The sequence below is a fragment of the Neolamprologus brichardi genome, chromosome 12 (assembly GCF_056152115.1).
Source record: "Neolamprologus brichardi isolate AB-2024 chromosome 12, ASM5615211v1, whole genome shotgun sequence".
Lineage (NCBI taxonomy): Eukaryota > Metazoa > Chordata > Actinopteri > Cichliformes > Cichlidae > Neolamprologus > Neolamprologus brichardi.
In genome coordinates, this window is record NC_142115.1 from 38,521,457 (window position 1) to 38,537,500 (window position 16,044).

The following is a 16,044-nucleotide window of genomic DNA, read 5'->3' on the forward strand; positions in this document are numbered from 1 at the left end:
AACATCACGAGCACAAAGAAGAAACGGTCAAAAGAAAAAGAAATAAAATCAGTGAAAACACTGATATAAAAAACACAAGCTAAGAAAAAAACTATCTGAATCAAGAAAAAGATGTTTGTTTGTATCCACACAAAAGTATAACAACAACAACAACAATAATAATAATAATAAATCCTTTTTCCCATCCTGACGGGTGGCTCTGAACGCCTCCTGTGTGTGATTGGCTGCTGAGGCTCGTGTCACCGCGGTGGGCGGGCCCTGCTGTAGCTGAAGATGGCTGCTCCGTGCTGGGATCAGCAGGTCTGAAGCTAACCGTCTCTGCGGCTCTTTGGTCGGTTTGAGCGGCTGTCTGCGCTCCGTATCCCGGCCGGAGGCTCCTCCGCGGGGTCGGGTCCCGGGACGCCGGTACGTGGCCACTACACTGCTTGTTAGCATGTTAGATTAGCATCAGCTGCTAACGGGGGGCTAGCAGTGACGTGACAGCAGCTGTTACACAACAGGCGTGAGGTCAAAGGTTGCGCAGTGCTAGCCCAGCACACATTGATGACTGTGTGGGGACGGAAAAATAAGTAGCAGATAATCATCGATTATTGATTTTGTTCCTCTGTCACAGAGAACTGAACACGATGACGTCAACGTGACCTCACGTGACGTTCAGCTGTCTGGCCTGTGTTATGATGCGTTCACTGTCTGGCCGTATTGCAGGTGTCCGCGATGTCCAGGGAGCAGGCGAGCATCAGCGAGCTCCTGCTCTCACTGGACAGTTCAGAGCTGCAGGAGGCGGAGCGAGCGAGAGCCGCAGTCAACCAGCAGCTGAGTACAGGTGAGTTCGACAGCACGAATGAGTGACGCAGGTCTCTGTGACGCGCTCACCACGTGAACCAATCACGAAGCTGCAGTTTTGCTGACGTCCAACAAAGCAACCTTATCAACTCAGTCTGACATCACTTGTGACGGCCAATCAGTGCAGAGCTCCCAGCATGCATGTTTCTCCTCTCAGACAAAGGGGGCGCTGTCCTCTCCTCCGTGGTGGAGTACTACCTGGACTCGTCATCGTCTCAGGCCCTGCTCCTCCTCTCCTCCATCAGGGAGCCGCATCACAAAGTGAGCCTCGCCTGCTCGCAGACCTCCTGTTCTTTACACTCTCTGTGACTCTAACACCTGTTGGCCCCGCCCACTAGGTGCTGCTGGAGAAGCTCAACGAGTCTGTGAGTCGATCCGGGACCAGGCTGGGCGCCCTCACCCTGCTGGGTCACCTGATCAGGAAACAGCCGCCATGGGTTCATCACATCAGCCGCTCGCCGCTGCTGCTCTCACTGCTGCGCTGCCTCAAGGTAACACACACCTGAGACACACCTGAGACACACCTGTCCTCCTGCATTCAGATTCTGTCATGGTGTCGATCATGTGACCTCCTCACAGGTCGGATTCCTGCTGCTGTAAACTCAGAATTCCACTTCCTGTTTTTCAGACGGACAGCGATGTGGTCGTCCTCATCACGGGAGTCCTGGTCCTGGTCACTCTGTTACCCATGATTCCTCAGGCCGGCAAGCAGCACATCAATGACTTCTTCGACGTGTTTGGGCGCCTTGCATCCCGCAGCTGCAAAAACCCAGGTAACTCCCACAGCAGGGGGCGCTGCAGCTCCTTGTGCTTTCTGATTGGTCAGTCTGCTTCTCTGAGTGGTTGATAAGATGTTTTCTGATTGGCTCGTGCAGGTCATGAGCCTGTGGCCCACCTGGTGCACCTCCATGCAGGTACGTACTCTCTGTTCCACCGCCTGTATGGGATGTTCCCCTGTAGCTTCATCTCCTACCTGCGGCTGCACTACAGCATGAAGGAGAACCTGGACACCTTCCAGGAGGTGGTGAAGGTGAGTGCACACCTGAGGGGGCGGTACTGATGTGATGACCGCAGGTGTCCTTCAGTTTCACCTCACACTCTGTCCTGTCCCGTCAGCCGATGTTGGAGCACGTCCGGGTTCACCCAGAGCTCGTTACAGGCACTCAGGACTACGAACTGGACCCGTCCAGGTGAGTCCAGCGTGGAGACAGAAACCACACCTGAGCGTGCAGGTCAGCAGGTCCTCTGACAGAGTGAAACCAGCGCTGAGCTCAATCAACAATAAAGACAGAAAATAACATCTGAGTTTTCTTAGAGTAGAGCTGAGTTCACGTCGCAGACGCGTGTTTACCGGAGCTCAACATTAACTTTCCTTTATCTGACGACGAAGCTCGCCACTCGATTCCAGCTAATGACAGGAAGTGATGCGCTCTGATCTGTCAGCACGGGCACACACACGACGTGGCCTCAGAGCAACACATCTGTGAGTTTGTAACCTGCTTTAAAAAACAGGGACGTCTGCAGCAGCTGTTAGTCTGAGGCAGGTCGGCCTGATCAGTGATTTAGGAGATGATAGAAACACCGACTGGATACGGATGGAATGAAACCTTGTGCACTTCTTTATCTATCTGAGGATTAAGGATCGAAACTCTGATCCTGCAGTTGTTCAGGAAGTGAGGTCGCTCAGACGCAGCAGCTACGCGTGTGACACGACGGCTAGTGCACCTGCCGTGATAACTCCACCCTCTCACACTGATCAGAGAGGCAGTGTAGCCGAGTGACCCACGAACTGCACGTTTTTCTTTGGGTTTCTTTGGGTTTCGTGACTCTGACGTCTCCAAACATTTAAAATGAAACTTTGACTGTTTTCTGTTTGAAACATGTTTTCTCTCCCGCTGCTGTCTGCAGGATGTCATATACACTTCCTGCCAGAAGGTGGCAGTAAAAGCGACCACCGCTAACTAACAAAATACAAGATAGCGATTACTTCAGAGGAAAAACTTGTTTCTGTGGAAACAGGAAAGCAAAGACGACTGCGACCAATGAAACGGTCTATAGATAATAAACAAACGCGAGGTAATGCGAGCATGTCGTCACTACCACGAACGTCAGGATCCACACTGACGTCCTCTGAGACGTGACCTGAAGCACAGCAGGAGTAAAACATGACCTCTGCTGTCCAATCAGAGTAAAGTATGAACTGCAGCGTTTGAACATTGAGTTTCAAACTGTTTAAACTAAACGTGAGAGTCCGGGTCACCGGAGGTCGGGTTAGAGTCATCGTCACATCAAATCTGCACGAGCAGTCAGAAGTTTGGACACAGCTTCTCATTTAGTGGGCTTTCTTTATTTGTGCTACTTTCCACATTGTAGATACAAACTGAAGACATCTGGGATCATGTAGCAGCAGCTCAGATCAGAGCCCAGATAGATGCCACACAGAGCTCCAGCAGCAGACACATCTGTGCATGTTCAGAGCAGACTGTGTGAATCAGGCCTTTATGGTCAAACAGCTGCTGAGAAACCACGACTGAGGAAAAGCAACAAGCAGAGATTTGTTTGGTCTGAGAAACACAAGGATGGACATTAGACCATCTGTGCTTTGGTCTGATGAGTCCACACCTGAGATCTTTGGTTCCACCTGCCTTTGGGGAGAAAAGGTGAACGATGGTCTCTGCGTGCATGTTCCCACTGTGACGCCTGGAGGAGGAGGTGTGAAGGCACACTGACCCAGCACGGCCACCACAGCATCCTGCAGCGACATGCCGTCCCATCATTTGTTCTCCAACAGCACAGTGACTCCAAACACACCTCCAGGCTGCGTGAGGACCAAGAAGGAGAGTGATGGAGGCCTCCACATCCACCTGAACCCAGTGGAGATGGTTTGGGATGAGATGGAGCGCAGAGTGAAGGCAAAGGACCGACAAACGCTCAGCATCTCTGAACTCCTGCAAGACTGTTGGAAACCGTTTCAGGAGACGAGCTCATGAAGCTCGTGGAGAGAAGGCCGAGAGTGAGCGAAGCAGGAATCAAAGCAGAGGGTGGATATGAAACATGTTTGGAGTTACTTCATAATTCCACGTTTTCATTCACAGTTTGATGCCTTCAGTGAGAATTTACAATGTAAACAGTCATGAAAGAAAAACCATGTGAAGCTGTGTCCAACCTCTGACTGCTGGTGCTGTGATGGGCCCAGCACTGAGCTGTGGGACCTTTACTGGGCGATTTATTTGAAGCTGTTGGCGAGAAGCAGCTGGAGTTAGCGAGCTGCTGAGCTCAGACTGACACGCCCCTCCTCCTGCTCAGGTGGAGGTGTTACGAAGTCCATGACATCGTGATCGAGTGCTCCAGAGTGTCCCTGGATCCTCTGGAGTCTTCATGCGAGGAGGACATTTACTCCTCGTCCTGCTCTTTGATCACACCTCTCCCCCTCCCTCACCTGGACCTCACCTGCAGTCCGGTCACAGACGCTGTCAGCAGCTCAGGTGAGTAACAGCAGATCATGTGACCTCCTGTGCAGCTTGTAACAGGTCAAAGTGAAACCAGAAGGAAACAATGTTTTTTATTTGTTTGCTGACAGGAAGTTCAGTCTGTCCTCTGGGCTCCAGATGTGTGCCTCAGCTGAACCTGAACACCTGCACGCAGGTAACTCACCTGTCTGTCTAATCTGTGCGCCAGATGAGCAACACTAACACTTCCTGTTTGTGTGCAGCCTGACGACGTCACGTGGAGCCCCGCCTTACACTGCGGTCTGTCCACACCCCCTTCTGAACGCACTGCTTTAGGCTCCACCCACCCACTGAGCAGGAGCACCTCCATGTCAGGTGACCTCACATCTGTGTGTGTGTGTGTATTAATAATGATGTGTGTGTGTGTGTGTGTGTGTGTATTAATAATAATGTGTGTGTGTGTGTGTGCAGGTGAGAAATTGCCTTCATCAGCCTCCATTCTTGAGGCTCCTCCCACTAAGGAGCCCGACCGCAGCCAGGTGAGTTAAAGACTTCAGTTAAACAACTGGGATGCTTTTATTGTGAAGGGGCAGCAGGAAGAGTCTTGCTTTGTCTCCCTGCAGGTGAGGATGGTCAAAGATGGGGAGGGGTTAACCTGTCAGCCAATCACTGAGGGGGAGGAGCAAGGGCTGAGTGACCTCGTTAACAACAACAGAGAAGGTGAGCTGATCAGCTGATCGATCTCGGTGATGTCACTGCAGCTGTTTCTTCATCTTCTCTTTGTCTCCAGATGTTAAAGACGACCGCCTCATCACCTCCACCCCCACGCAGGCTTCAGGTGTCCCCCTGCCTCCCTCCTTCACCACTCCTCACCCCAGATTTGAAGAGCCAGGCTCCGCCCTCTCGGACTACAGCCCCAGCTCTCCGTACGACCCGCTGTTTGAGCTCGCTCTGCCCCGGGCGGCCATGCTGTTCGTTGGGAAGAAGACCCAGGTGAGGTCAGGTGGACCGAGCCACAGGTGGTTTTTGTGAGCGTGCTCAGTAACGTGCTGTGTCCTGCAGGAGGTGCTGGAGAAGAAGGGGGGAGGACCACAGAGGGAGAACAGAGAGGAGGAGGTGACCTCTGTCTCCCCTCTGGAGGTTCTGGACCAGCTGATCGCCCGTGGAAACGACGCCCACGATTGCCTCAGCAGGAGGTGAGCCGCAGGAAGTTATCAGAGGGCATTATCAGGCAGAACGCCGCCTCACGCCCAAAACACACCGATCAGTATCGCAGTGTGAGTCGCCTAGCTTCATATTGTAACGCAAAACCCCCACTGAGCGAGCGCTGTGGAGACAGGAAGAAGGCTGCAGCACGGCTGAGGGAGGAGAGGCCGGTCGGGGTGAGGCGCCAAAACGAGACATTAAACACGAAGCGAGTATTCCCGCTGCTCGCCGGTCGACGGAGCGAGGCGCAGCCATCGTCGACATCTAGTCTGTGGATGAAACCGTGTCCTTAGATTTGAAGCATCTGCACGCGTGTCATCAGAGACCGTCCGATGTGTAAAACGTGCTAACCTGCGTCACCTCTTTCTTCTTCTGTGGTGTTCACAGGTCATCAGCTGGGAGTAAGTCGGTGGATCGGAGTCACTTTGGAGGTAAACAGCAGAGCATGAAAAGCAAAGGTACCTGAACACTCGTCACTCTCATCAACCTCATATGCAAATGAAGCTGTAAGCTCCTGACCCCGCGCCGCCGTTTCAGCTCGTCGCCACATTCGTTTCGCTGCTGTTTGCGGGCGCCGTCCTGAATCTGCGTTCAGGTTTGATCTAGCCCGCCGGTGTTCTCGGGTTCAGTTTTCACGTCTTGAGGCTGATGAGGAAGCGGTTCGCGGCAGCTGTGGGACACCGCGCTCCAGTTCTCTCGTATTCGCCGTACTGACCACGCCCAGCTCGTTTAATGACCGTCAGACGAGCTGCGGCGTCAAGCTGCGGCGTCAAGCTGCCGGGTTTGCATCAGCACAGAGGATTTCATTAGAACTGTGTGTGTGTGTGTCAGGCTCCACCCAGGAGGAGGAGCTTCAGTCTCTGACCAATCAGCTGCTGCTCGTCCACGCTCAGCTCCAGTACGAGCGCTTCAAGCGGCAACAGCACGCCGTCCGAAACCGCCGGCTGCTGCGGAGGGTCATCAACGCCACAACGCTGGAGGAGCAGAGCGCTGCCATGGTAACACACACGTCAACCTCATCATGATGCTGAACGCCACCCACGTAGCCCCTCCTCTCATTTTTCTCTCCGTCACGCTGCTGGTTGCAGAAGTCTCAGCTCGCCGTTCAAGACGAGGAGATCCGGAGTCTGAGGGCGAGTCTGGACGAGGAGCAGCGCCGATACTCAGCGCTGCAGCGCGAGGCGCACACACGCAGCGAGCAGCTGCACACACACGTTGCACATCTGCTGCAGCTGCAACGAGACGAGCAGAGAGAGAGCCAGAGACTGCAGGTCACACACACACACACACACACACACACACACACACACAGACACACAGACACACACACACAGACACACAGACACACACACAGACAGACAGACACACACACACACACACAGACACACAGACACACACACACAGACAGACACACACACACACACACAGACAGACAGACACACACACACACACACAGACACACAGACACACACACACAGACAGACAGACACACACACACAGACAGACACACACACACACACACACACACACACACACACAGACACACACACACACACACAGACACACAGACACACACACACAGACAGACACACACACACACACACACACACACAGACACACACACAGACAGACACACACACACACACACACACAGACACACAGACACACACACACAGACAGACAGACACACACACACAGACAGACACACACACACACACACACACAGACAGACACACACACACACACACACAGACACACACACAGACAGACAGACACACACACACACACACAGACACACAGACACACACACACAGACAGACACACACACACACACACACAGACAGACACACACACAGACACACACACACACACACACAGACACACACACACAGACACACACACACACACACACACACACACACACACACACAGACAGACAGACACACAGACACACACAGACAGACAGACACACAGACACACACAGACACACACAGACAGACACACACACAGACAGACAGACACACACACACACACACACACACACACACAGACAGACACACACACAGACAGACACACACACACACAGACACACACACACACACAGACACACACACACACAGACACACACACACACACACAGACACACACACACACACAGACACACACACACACACAGACACACACACACACACAGACAGACAGACACACACACACAGACACACACACACACACAGACAGACAGACACACACACACAGACACACACACACACACACACCGTCAGCAAAGAGCTTCACATCCTGTGCTCTGATTGGCTGTTGCAGGGTGAGCTGCAGGAGTGCCAGAGCAAACTGCAGGATCTGGAGGCGGAGCTTCAGAAAGCCAATTACAGGGCGTATAATGCTGAGCACCAGCTGACCCAGCTGTCAGTCAAGGTGAGGAGATTACTCGATGGCATCGTTGAAGGCGCCCGGCTGCTTCTCTGTGTGTGGCCTCGCAGCATCAGTGTGTCCATGACGACTAAATACACACCAGAGGCAGATATGTGGGTCAGAGGGGTTTCACTTCCTGTCAGACACTGATAGATCTGTCGAGTCTGTAACGAGTCTGTGTGTTCAGACTGTTTCAGTTTAAACCAGCAGCAGAGAAACTGAAGACAAAGCCAGTTTTTCTGTTTCTGTATAATGAAGGAGGACGAGCCCTCAGTGACAGCAGCAGACGTGTCGTTGATTGGAAGCTTCGTTAACCTGTGGCTCAAAAACAGTAAACACAGCTGACGTCCTGAGGCAGCTGCTCCCACAGTCCTGCTCTACAGATGTTTGTGTGTCTGTGTGTTTCCAGCTGTGCAGCAGTGAGCAGCTGCATCAACAGATGTTCCTGCTGAACCAGCAGCTGGTCCTGCTCGGAGAGACCAACAAAGCTCTGCAGCAACAGCTGGAGGGCGGAGAGACACAGCGCTGCACCGTAAGACCCACACACCAGCTTCAGTCAGCTTCAGTCAGCTTCAGCCAGCTTCAGTCAGCTTCAGCCAGCTTCAGCCAGCTTCAGTCAGCTTCAGCCAGCTTCAGTCAGCTTCAGCCAGCTTCAGCCAGCTTCAGTCAGCTTCAGTCAGCTTCAGCCAGCTTCAGTCAGCTTCAGTCAGCTTCAGTCAGCTTCAGTCAGCTTCAGCCAGCTTCAGCCAACTTCAGTCAGCTTCAGTCAGCTTCAGTCAGCTTCAGCCAGCTTCAGCCGGCTCCAGTCAGTTTCAATCAGCTTCAGGCAGCTTCTGGCAGCTTCAGCCAGCTTCAGCCAGCTTCAGTCTGTTTCAGTCTGCTTCAGCAAGCTTCAGCCAGCTTCAGTCTGCTCCAGTCAGCTTCAATCAGCTTCAGCAAGCTTCAGCCAGCTTCAGCCAGCTTCAGTCTGTTTCAGTCTGCTTCAGCAAGCTTCAGCCAGCTTCAGCCAGCTTCAGTCTGCTTCAGTCAGCTTCAGCCAGCTTCAGCAAGCTTCAGCCAGCCTTAGCCAGCTTCAGCCAACTTCAGCCAACTTCAGTCAGCTTCAGCCAACTTCAGCCAGCTTCAGTCAGCTTCAGCCAGCTTCAGTCAGCTTCAGCCAGCTTCAGCCAGCTTCAGCAAGCTTCAGCCAGCCTTAGCCAGCTTCAGCCAACTTCAGCCAACTTCAGTCAGCTTCAGCCAACTTCAGCCAGCTTCAGCCAACTTCAGTCAGCTTCAGTCAGCTTCAGCCAGCTTCAGCCAGCTTCAGCAAGCTTCAGCCAGCTTTAGCTAGCTTCAGCCAACTTCAGCCAGCTTCAGCCAGCTTCAGCCAGCTTTAACCAGCTTTAGCCAGCTTTAGCCAGCAGGCAAAAACCTGTGTGTTGCTATGACATCACTCACACATACACTCTGTCTTCTCTGAACACTTTGCAACTATTTTCTTCTCCAGTTTGTGCCGACAGATTTCTCCTGTTTGCTGTTTATTCCTTTCTTTTTATATTTTATTCAGCCACAGTTGTTGTGGAGCACCCACAGTTTTATTATCATTGTACATATTCTAGGTTGTTAGAAAGTGAATGTCCATAATGTACACTGTCAATATAACACAAGTTAAATTATATGTAGTTATTTATATGTTGACTTCAGGGGGGTGGATGGAGTGGAGGGGCTCTGTGTCGATCAGGGGCCTCGAACATGAACGAGCTGAGGGCCACTGCTGTCGTCTCATTGGAGCCACTTTAGTGCTCAAGTAGTACAAAAACAAACAAGTAAACAGACACAAATATTTCTGAAAATGTTTTTTGTTTTTTAAATTTCAAACTTGTAGAAGACGACTGTGCCTGTATAACTTAACTACCCGAAGCCTTTCACTGAACGACCAAACAAACACGTCGCTCCTGTGTCTGTCCCACACGTGGCAGCACTGCTGCTGTCGTTGTGTAACGACATCATCGCGCAGACATACGTGTACGTGTAGATAAACTCCAAATGCTTGGAAGTTGTAAACACGGCGAGACCGGACTCGCTGAGAACGCGAGCACGGACTCACGATTTGTACAATTGGAACACCAGCGTACTTGATGATGTCACAGGTCTGGAGTTTTTACTGCCGTCCTTAATTTAACTTTAATCACAGCCAAACCGGTTTACTCAGGAACAAATAAAACACTGAAATAAACCAAACATTAACATTTAGAAGTGATCTAAGTGACTTATACATCATGTTTAACCTCAGTAGTGAAATCTCTATTAATAAAAATAGTGCACATGTACATACGTGTACATACCTTAATAAAAACAAGCAGGTGAGATGTTAGAACGCTTTTATTTTTATTTTAGTGGACACTCAATACAATAAACAGCTACTGGGGTTTGTTTAACCTGAGTAGCGAAAAGACCGCGGGGGGGTTGAAAGCGATGTGCCGGGAGTCCGCTGTTCTCGCCGGCTGTAATAATCCTCGACCTCGCTGTCTGCTGTGGAGCTGGCGGGTCACAGACGTCTCCGAAAACGTCGGAGCGCGTTTGTAAATATATGATATCTTGATAAATCGAGCAGCTGCATTCTCGCTTGAAAAGAACTTAAAAGTTTATTTTGTGACCCAGAAAGAGTAATATTTAAAAGTTTTTAGCCCTCCGTTTCTTCTTCAACGTATATTTTGATTTAGATTTTTGTTTCTTATTAAAGACGGTTCACTAAAAGCACGTACAGAGTTACAGCTCTCCTTTTACGCTTCCTCAGGCGTAAGTCGGGGAGTCGACTCTCTCAACAACACACCGCCCTCTGCTGACCCTGTTGTGTAATGCAAATGTGGTCACTATGATGAATGGAGCGTGCGCTGCTCTAAATGTACTCTGCTGTGTGTCAGGAGGCGTCCATGCTGCAGTGCAGTGTGGGTAAGGAGTTCCTGAGGCTGAAGGACAACGATGTCCAGCAGAGACAGAAGCTGGAAGCAGCCAATCACAGGATCACTGAGCTGGAGAGCCAGCTGGCCAGGAAAGACCAGCTGATCCTGAGCCAGAAGAAACTGCTGGAGGACACCAAGAACCAGAACAGGTCAGTCCGGCTTCACCTTCTGGAACTCTCCACACGGGAAGCGTCGGACTCAGACTGCGTATGTCGCTTTCAGGGCGGAGCTGTCGGCGTCGGAGAGCCGCTGTGCCGCTCTGAGGAGAGTTACTCAGGCGCTGCAGACCGAGATGCTTCAGCTGTACGGTCAGATCGCGGGAGGCGGGGCTCACCCAGACGGCGAGCTGCGGGACGTCAGCAGGTAAACGGGGCCATGGTCCGAGGACGCCTCGATCCCACAGAGACGTCCAAAATGATTTAACGAGACAGGCAGAACCAGGCTTTTATTCTCCACGTGTGCTTTGTTGATAAATGTTTGCCTTTCTGTGTCATGCCGTCCTCCAGATCCGACAGCGGAGCCTTACCTGATGCTCAGGGAAGCCAAAAGTCCCGCCTCCCGTCTTCTTCTGCTGTTGGGATCATGAACGGAGCAGCGGAGGTCCTTTCCACCTCCCCCGTGTCCCTCTCACTCTCCCCCATCGACTCCCCGCTGGCTGTCGGCTCCTTCCTGGAGCAACGAGCCCGACAGCTGTTCAGACCCACAGATCAGAACCAGGAGGAGGAGGTGGAGGTCGGGGAGGAGGAGGAGGAGGAGGAGGAGGAGGAGGTGAATGTCCAACCAGCAAGCCCTCCACTCGGTCAGGAGGTGGAGGAGGCCACACTCCCTGTAGGAAGTCCTCCGACTGAGCCGCTGAGCCGAGCCGCAGACCCCATCGTGGCCCCCGTAGACCTGACGCTCGCCGTCCAACAGAGGAGACACGAACTGAGCATCATGGACTACGACGAGACACTGCCCGACATCTGAGGGAGGAGGAGGTGGGGGTCCTAGGGGCTCCGCCCTCACTCTGGAAAAGAGCAATAAAGATAATAATGATAAGGCAATAAGCAGGCTGATCCAAGATCAGCAAACTTTCAGTAACGATTGTTATTTATCAGGGGAATTAAATCTACAGCTAGCCTGGCTAGTATCCACAAACAAATATGCCCTCTAATAAGTGGCATCCAATCAAAAGGACAGTCGCTCCTATCCAGTGCTGATGGGAGTGGTCTGTTGGGTGGTCTGCTAGTACCGCCATAGTCTCAGCCATAGTATTGGTCCATAGTTATGATAAAAGGAGTCTAGTTCAGGGACTCCAGTTAGCTAAGGTGAAGCCTCGCAGATAGCTGGCAGCTACAGCCGCCTGCATCAGCCAATCAAATTCCAGGATTTGATCTCAAGAAAGTGACGCGGCTGAAACTGTAACGCTGAAGCTTCAGAGTCGGCGACGTGCCTTTGTCTGTCTTTTTTCTACAGTCTGTGTTTCAGCTGATTTTCCTCTTTAAGCCAAAAAGTGCTTCATGCCAAATTAAACTGACTGATGATTGTTTTCATTATGGATTTGTCAGCTGATCAGTAACTGCAGACAAACCAAAGATGTGCTCCTGAAACACGGTGACAGAAATAAAGATGCAAACGTCTGTTTGTGCGTTCTTTGTTAAAGTTGTCACACTTTTCAATGCTCTTTGTTTAAAAAGATTTGCCACACATTTAAGATATATTTGAAAACCAACATTATTTTAAGGAAATTTGTGAACTTTGTTTCTAAATGAATTCTCTTATTAATATTTGACACCATGAATATGACATTTATTACTAATTATATTTGTTATAACTAGATTATTACTAATCTTTGTTTTATATTAATTTTTATATGCAATTTGGGGGTGATTGTATTTTAATCTGAATATTTGACACTATAGGGAAAACTAACCTGATGTTTTCCTCACTGACGGATTTAAAGGCGCCATTTTTCTCCAGGTTCTGGCTCAGGTGTAAAAATGCGCCAAACGTGCGGAAATGAGACTTTTCTGACGTCAGTCGGGTCCTGATCGACCGTCCTTAGTTAACCGTTCAAGAAACGTCCCCTCGTGAGCTCTGCACCGTTTGCCCTGCACGCGAGTGATGACGTCGTTCCCTAGCAACCGACTAACGCGTCGTAGCGACCGTCCCTGAGAGCGAAGAGGCGGGAAGGCCTTTGGTGTTGTCGTTATTTTCGGTTTTAACGTCGTTTTTGTACCAAAGTTCGGATTTTACCGGATACGTCTGAGCGCGAGACGTTTGTTAATGTTTCCCGCGCTTCAGCAGCCAACAGAAAGTTCCTGGGAAACGGTGAGAGGTGTTTGGACAGGTGAGAGGCCGGAAGTGGAGCTCTGAAAGCGGACGTCAACTTTTTAAAAGATAAAATTAGGTTGACCGTTAAAATGTTCGTGTTTTATCGTTGTCAGAAAATGTTTGAACAGTTGTGTGTTTAGTGTATGTTGTGTATTCAGCTGACAGCCTTTTATTTGTGGGTCCGTGTTGGCTCCCTAACCCTGAGTACAGGAGATGGTCGGTGTGCGGCGTTCAGGGCAGTCGGGACAGAATATCAGTGTTTGATCTGTGTGTGGTGGGCCTGGTGGTGCTTTCAGGGACTTCCTGATGGATGAGACGGTGAGGCCTCTGAGGATTCCTCCTCAGGCGTTCGTCTACGCCGACAAACACAACGTGGCCCAGCTGGTGCAGGTAAAGGTGCAGCTGCAGGTTTCCCACGTGTGAAGCTGCTCTACATTCACTGTGTGTGTGTTTCAGAGCATGCTGTGCAGCCTGGTGATCGATCAGCCTGTTGATCCAATCTCCTACCTGATCGGGCTGCTGCAGAGGAGCAGCGATGATGGTGAGGACGCCGTCGTGTCCCTGATGGCTTTTATTTGTTAGCATCGCTTAAAGCATTCCTTTAAAATTGTCTTTAAACACAGACCGGACAGATTATAAAGTCTTAAAATGGTCTCAGCCTTAGTTCATCATTTTTATCACAGGAACACATACAGGACGTTTGCGATATCTGGAAATCCAACGAAACGCTCGCACACCTGTAAAGCTTCAGGAATTTATTCTGACGTTATTAAAAACGAGACGTAACTATGGGGCTCATCAGACACCACGTTTTACAAATGCTTTTATGCACATCTGAAATCTAAACCGTTGTTCAGTTAGGATTAGAGTTCAGCACCGGAAACAGTGGCAACGATGAAGACACAAGCACACGAGGTTCTCTGACGTCAGCTACACAATAAGCAATAAAAAGCTTAAATAAACTAACAAACTAACAAATACATCTGGCCAAGAGAAGGACCGAAACACAGCCGAGGCAGAAACATGCTGCCGCCCATAGGGGGCGCTCTGACTCCAGCAACATCAGCACAGACGGACACCACTGCACTCACAAACCGCTAATGATAGGTCGTGGTTCTTTGTTCTGACGTCGCTCTCAACGCTCTTCTGAAATATTGATGTGGTCGTGTGTCCATGAGACTTTGAATGCAGCGTGTTGTGTTTAAGGACAGTAAGGTGTTTCATTTCTCCTATCGGTGGTGATCTTTGGCAAGCGTCTGCAGCAGGAAACAGTCAGACTGCAGGTCATGTGACCAGCTTGTTTTCTGACGTCTGATCTGTGTCAGTCCCCAGGGTCATAGTGCTGGGACCTCCTGCTGTCGGCAAACACACCGTGGTGAGTTCAAGTGAGCGTGGGAAACTTTCAGCTGACCTCCGCTTGCTCGTTTACGTTTCTTCTTCTTCTATGTTTTTTGGGGGTTTTTCTTCAGGCCAAAAAGCTGAGCGCCGAGCTGAGAGCTGTTCACGTGACCGAAGGCAGTTTACTGCAGTACCAATCAGAGCTGAGCGTGCACGCCGAGCAGGTACACCTGATGTCTGTATCTGATCATATGATTGTTGACTCTAATGATGAAGTCTGACCTCAGAGTTGTCACTTTGTGACCAAACCGCCCGACCCCTCCCTGGTCCTCCTGTCTAGAGCCCGTTTGTTCATTCTGTGCATCATCCTGACGTGACCTGTGTTTTGTGTGTTTAGGAGCTTTCGGAGGGGGTGCTGGTTGGACTGGTTCAGCAGAGGCTGAAGGAGATGGACTGCTTCCACCGGGTGAGTCAGCCTCACAGTCCGGTTAGCTTAAAGCATCATTAAACATTCGTGCCGTGTTCGCACAGACCTGGGTCAAAGATGGCCGGCGCCACATGTCACGACCCGTTTGAAACGTCCCCCCGTTACAATGGTCCCCCCTGTTAGAAACGTCCCCTGTTAGAAACGTCCCCCGTTACTCGCCTCACTTGCGTCTGTGATTGATGATAATTAGCGCTCTGGTCTCCGTTGTGTCCTACTACGATTCCCAGCAGGCCGAGCAGCGTTCTCCCCGAGGACAGGCTGATCAAAGCGATGCTGCTGTCACATCATGTGTGTTATATTCACACGGGCCGCTCCTCGCCGACGCTCCTCGTTAGCATCACGTCCCGTTTGCGAGGGCTGCTTTCAGATCAGTTTAAGGCAATGAAAGACGGAGGAGCAGCTGTCACAACAACAGCGACACAAACTGAACGCCTTCAAGCGGCATCGTGCTCAAAACGCATCCAGACAAATAAAGACTTTGATCGGCGGCACCTGTCCCAGGTTACCTGCGCTGCCGGGAGGTCTGAGAGGGCGGGGCTTTTTGCAGGAGGTCTGGAAGAATTCTGCCTTCTTTTGCAGTACTGCAGCTTTGAGCAGGACCCAGTCGCAGCACAGGTCCAGTGTCTGTGGTGTCCGCTGAGGTCTCTGCAGCCCCACAGGGGGGTTTCTAGTCTGCTTCTTATTGTTGCTCAGTGTGAAGAAGTTCAACAACACATCTCCGTGTCTCTACACGATCAGCTGCTGGACCCGTGTGATCAAACATGGCAGACAGGAAGTTTATTCCATGTTTAACGATCAGAGTACATTCAGAATGAAACACACTGCCTTGATTTTTCTACAAGGTCAGGAAAGAGAGCGGTGTCGAGACTTTAGTCTGGTATAGTTTGAGTGAACATTTTATGTAATGAAGGGAAAGAACCATGTGTTGTGATTGGTTCAGGACATACCTGTCTGCCCTCGGCTACCCTCCGCCACAGGTCGGCTGATCTTTATTACTCTGCTTTCACTTGGTTTCGACGGGTACGCCAAAACGTAA

The 16,044-nt window shown here is 50.9% G+C and overlaps 2 protein-coding genes across 3 annotated transcripts in view; both read left to right on the forward strand.

The window, feature by feature from the left end:
* Positions 1–257: 257 nt before the first annotated feature.
* tsc1a (TSC complex subunit 1a) lies at positions 258–12,489 on the forward strand. 2 transcript variants are annotated; one of them, XM_087849600.1, is made up of 22 exons: positions 258–405; positions 706–823; positions 1,001–1,104; positions 1,182–1,334; positions 1,472–1,616; positions 1,719–1,873; positions 1,960–2,033; positions 4,150–4,328; positions 4,424–4,488; positions 4,556–4,667; positions 4,764–4,831; positions 4,916–5,012; positions 5,083–5,285; positions 5,355–5,488; positions 5,886–5,956; positions 6,330–6,496; positions 6,587–6,769; positions 7,821–7,931; positions 8,338–8,460; positions 10,832–11,019; positions 11,093–11,233; positions 11,377–12,489. In XM_087849600.1, exons 2-22 carry the CDS (start codon positions 715–717, stop codon positions 11,834–11,836), a joined length of 3,042 nt encoding a protein of 1,013 aa, XP_087705726.1. In that variant the 5' UTR covers positions 258–405; positions 706–714; the 3' UTR covers positions 11,837–12,489. The 2 variants fall into 2 exon arrangements, with proteins under 2 accessions (XP_087705726.1, XP_087705727.1); XM_087849601.1 differs by having other exon boundaries at positions 5,886–5,929.
* Positions 12,490–12,838: 349 nt separating this feature from the next.
* ak8 (adenylate kinase 8) overlaps positions 12,839–16,044 on the forward strand; it is a 7,992-nt gene continuing 4,786 nt past the window's right edge. Inside the window, exons 1-6 of the mRNA XM_087849619.1 lie at positions 12,839–13,199; positions 13,480–13,573; positions 13,640–13,724; positions 14,509–14,558; positions 14,653–14,745; positions 14,919–14,987. Of these exons, the coding sequence (XP_087705745.1) occupies positions 13,490–13,573; positions 13,640–13,724; positions 14,509–14,558; positions 14,653–14,745; positions 14,919–14,987 (381 nt within the window). The 5' untranslated portion in view covers positions 12,839–13,199; positions 13,480–13,489. The remainder of the gene's footprint in view (positions 13,200–13,479; positions 13,574–13,639; positions 13,725–14,508; positions 14,559–14,652; positions 14,746–14,918; positions 14,988–16,044) is intronic.